At 35.0% G+C, this 3,513-nt stretch overlaps 1 protein-coding gene across 1 annotated transcript; it reads left to right on the forward strand.

Annotated features, from left to right (window-relative positions):
• Window positions 1–918: 918 nt before the first annotated feature.
• Window positions 919–3,018, forward strand: LOC137646260 (uncharacterized). Its single transcript, XM_068379379.1, has one exon. It carries the CDS (start codon window positions 919–921, stop codon window positions 3,016–3,018), a length of 2,100 nt encoding a protein of 699 aa, XP_068235480.1.
• The last annotated feature ends 495 nt before the right edge of the window (window positions 3,019–3,513 follow it).

Raw genomic sequence — 3,513 nt, forward strand, 5'->3', positions numbered from 1 at the left:
TACATTTAAATGCAAATCAAAAACTGAAACCTTTAGAGCCTTACTGGACAGCGGTTGTCAAGGGAATTTTATTACATCTGAACTTGCCACAGAACTTGACTGTGAGGTTATTTGTGATGGTATCAGCGTGGGAGTAAATGGATTTAATGCTTCTAGAAAGTATAAAACAAAATTAGTGGCTGTTGATTTAGATATTGGCGATAAGACTTATAAAGTTCAGGCTATTTGCGTACCTAATATTTGAATTGACATTTTAGTCCCCAACTTATCAAAACTTGCTCAAGCATTTAAAAAGAAAGTATATGTCATTGCAGATAATCAACTTTTGAACAGTGATAGGATATCTAATGTGAAATTTGTGTTGGGAACCAGTTCAGCTCATTGTTTGTTGACCACAGCTAAATTGTTTGGTGACATCAATCCTTTAGTTAACTTAGATTCTCCTGTAGGAATATTGTTTATGGGAGAAGCCAGTAAGGCATTTAAAGTTGTTGATGAAATTCCTACTTTGAAGAATGAGGTTCAATTTAGACTTGCCAGTTTTTTATGTGTTCAGCCTAGGGAATGCATATTAGATGAATGGCAAGATAATGTAAATAACAAGGATTCTAATTTTATTATAAAGGTTAATAAACAGTCCAATAAGGTCTTGAATGCAATAGCCGATCGAGCTCTAGATGAAAAGGTGAAGGAAGTTCTCAATTATGAAAATATATCTTATGAGGAAGATTCAGAGTTAAATAACGAATTGGTTAAGAATACCTTGTCTAATATTAGAATAAATGATGAGGGTCGCCTAACCATGCCATTAATGTGGAACCAGAGGACATCTCATTTGTTGGGGCAAAACATCAATATGAGTAAGGGAATACTAGCTTCTAATTTTAAGAAGTTAAAAGAAACTCTGAACACCTAAGTATGGTTGATGATGTTATTCAAGAACAAATAGAAATGGGCATAATTGAAAGAATTCTAAATGTGGAAAAATTCCTTGAAAAGCATCCTGAGGCTAGCTTCCTAGCTCACATGCTAATCTTTAGACCTGATAAGGAAACCACAAAGTGTCGAGTTGTGTTCATGTCAAACTTAGGTGAAAGTGTAGACGGTAGACCTCTGACAGTTACTCACAATCAAGCCATGCACCCTGGTCCTAATTTGAATCAGAAGTTGAGTACTGCATTTATGAATTTAAGGTTTGGCTCTAAGTTGCTCTGTTATGACATCAAAAAGGCCTTTAATCAGGTTGCCTTAACTGAGGAAGATCAAAGCAAGTTGCTATTTTTTTGGTATAGAAATGTGTCTAAATATGACTTTACATTGGTAGCATATAAGAATATAAGATTAAGTTTTGGACTACGTTGTAGTCCAACAATACTGATGTTGTCATTATATTATATATTAGTTGATGATGATTGTGATCCTAATTTGACTGATGTTAAGAGGCTTTTGTATCAGTTGTTGTATATGGACAATGGAGCATATACTTGTAGTTCAGGGGAAAAGTTGAATGAAGTTTACAAAGTTTTGCCTTCCATTTTTGAGAAATATAAATTTCCCTTGCAACAGTTTGTTACAAATGATCCCTCATTACAAGAAGTTATTGACAGGGAAGGATCCGGTCAAACTCCTCATGAGGTAAAGCTGTTGGGTCTTCAATGGTCAAGGGATTCTGATCAGATTTATACATTGCCTGTAAGGTTAGATCCTAATGCTAATACGAAAAGGTGTGTGTTAAAAACTATTGCTTCCAATTTCGACATCTTTAATTTCAATGGCCCAATTTTGAACAGAGCCAGGATTTTTTTGCACAATTTGCAAACTAATAAATTGGACTGGGATGAAATCCTTGTTGGAGAACAACTTAAGGAATGGAAATGTATTGTAAATCAGGCAAATTCGTCACCACCCATTAAATTTGATCGTTTTGTTGGTGAAAGGGATTCTGAGTACATATTAGAATGTTATGTTGATGCAAGTACTGAGATATATGGAATTGTTATTTATATTAGAGAGGTTGAGTCATGCAAGAGGAGTTTTCTTATAGCTAAGAATAAGTTTGTTAATTCATCACTGAAAGCGAAGTCTGTGCCCTCTCTAGAGCTTCAAGGACTGGTTTTGGGTTGTGAAGTGCTAAAGTCTGTTTATGATGAACTTACTGGGCAGTTTTGTTTATCTAAGATCAATATTACCGATTTGCAACTGTTTTCAGATAGCCTTGTCGTTCTTCATTGGCTGCATTCTAGTGCTGTCAAATTGGATAAAGTAAATAAAAGAACTGTATTTGTTAATAATAGGCTCGAACGAATACAGAGGATATGTGAGCAGATTCCAATATTGTTTAACTATATTGCAGGTATCAACAATCCTGCAGATTGTATTACTCGTCCGGTTTCCAAGAAGGTCTTGTCCCGTACTAACTATTGTTGTGGTCCAAATTATGAGCAGTTTGAAGAAACAAAGGTTCAGGAAGAGGTATTAAGGTTCAGATTACCTAGCGGGCCGGTTCAAGAATTTGGCGTTTCTGTTAACCAAGCAGCAGAAAACCTAGTAACAGATCATTTGGTTCCAGTGGATAGATTTTCTAACTTGACTAAACTAGTAAAAGTACATGCTAAAGTTTTAATGGTAGTGAATAAGTGGAAAACTGCCCTTCCTAGAAATAGTTCAGTTATTTCATCTTTGGAAATAAAGCCCCCCGATTTTAATTATTATGAACTGGCATTGCAACAAATTATAAGCAAAGAGCAAAAGCTTAAGTTTCCAGAAGTTGTAGAGTTTTTTCAAAGGAAGCAGTGTCCTAAAAAGGATATCCCTGACCTAGTTTCTCAGCTGAATATCTACCCTGACAGGAATAATGTTTTGAGAGTACATGGGAAATTTGATAGACCTAATTCTCACATGGTGTTCTTCCCAGTGTTACTACCTAAAGATAGTTTATTAACTTCATTGATTGTTAGGGATGCCCACATAAAGCTAGGACATGTAGGATATTATGGGGTACTGAATTTATTGAGATAAAATTATTACATACCACACATATTTTCTGTTGTAAAGAAGTCAGTAAGCTCTTGCATTACTTGTAAAAGATACAATCAAAGACCTATACGACTGAACCAGTCTCCATACAGATTATTTAGATTGGAACCCTCTGATACTCCTTTTGGTTATCTATATTTGGATTATTGCGGTTCTTTTAATTGCAAACTGTCAGATGGTCGTAGGAAGGTTTGGATATTGTGTTTTTCTTGTATGTACACTAGAGCCATTAATTTGCAGGTATGTTATGATATTTCCGTATCAGAATTTTTAAGGGCATTTATGATACATGTATTTGAGTTTGGATTACCCCAGTTAGTTATTAGTGATTTGGGGACTCAAATTGTAGCAGCTGGAAATAAAATAACTGATTTTCTTAACGATCCGCAAACGGATGAGTATTTCAAGGAGAATGGCATTAATAAGATTAAGTTTGAGAGTTACTTTAAAGGGTGTAGTTCCCTTGGCTCTCTTGTT

Source organism: Palaemon carinicauda, chromosome 9, assembly GCF_036898095.1.
Source record: "Palaemon carinicauda isolate YSFRI2023 chromosome 9, ASM3689809v2, whole genome shotgun sequence".
Classification (NCBI taxonomy): domain Eukaryota; kingdom Metazoa; phylum Arthropoda; class Malacostraca; order Decapoda; family Palaemonidae; genus Palaemon; species Palaemon carinicauda.

What these genes read in the sequence shown, in the direction of transcription:
- LOC137646260 (XM_068379379.1), top strand. Translation starts at nt 919, where the DNA reads ATGGTTGATGATGTTATTCAAGAACAAATAGAAATGGGCATAATTGAA.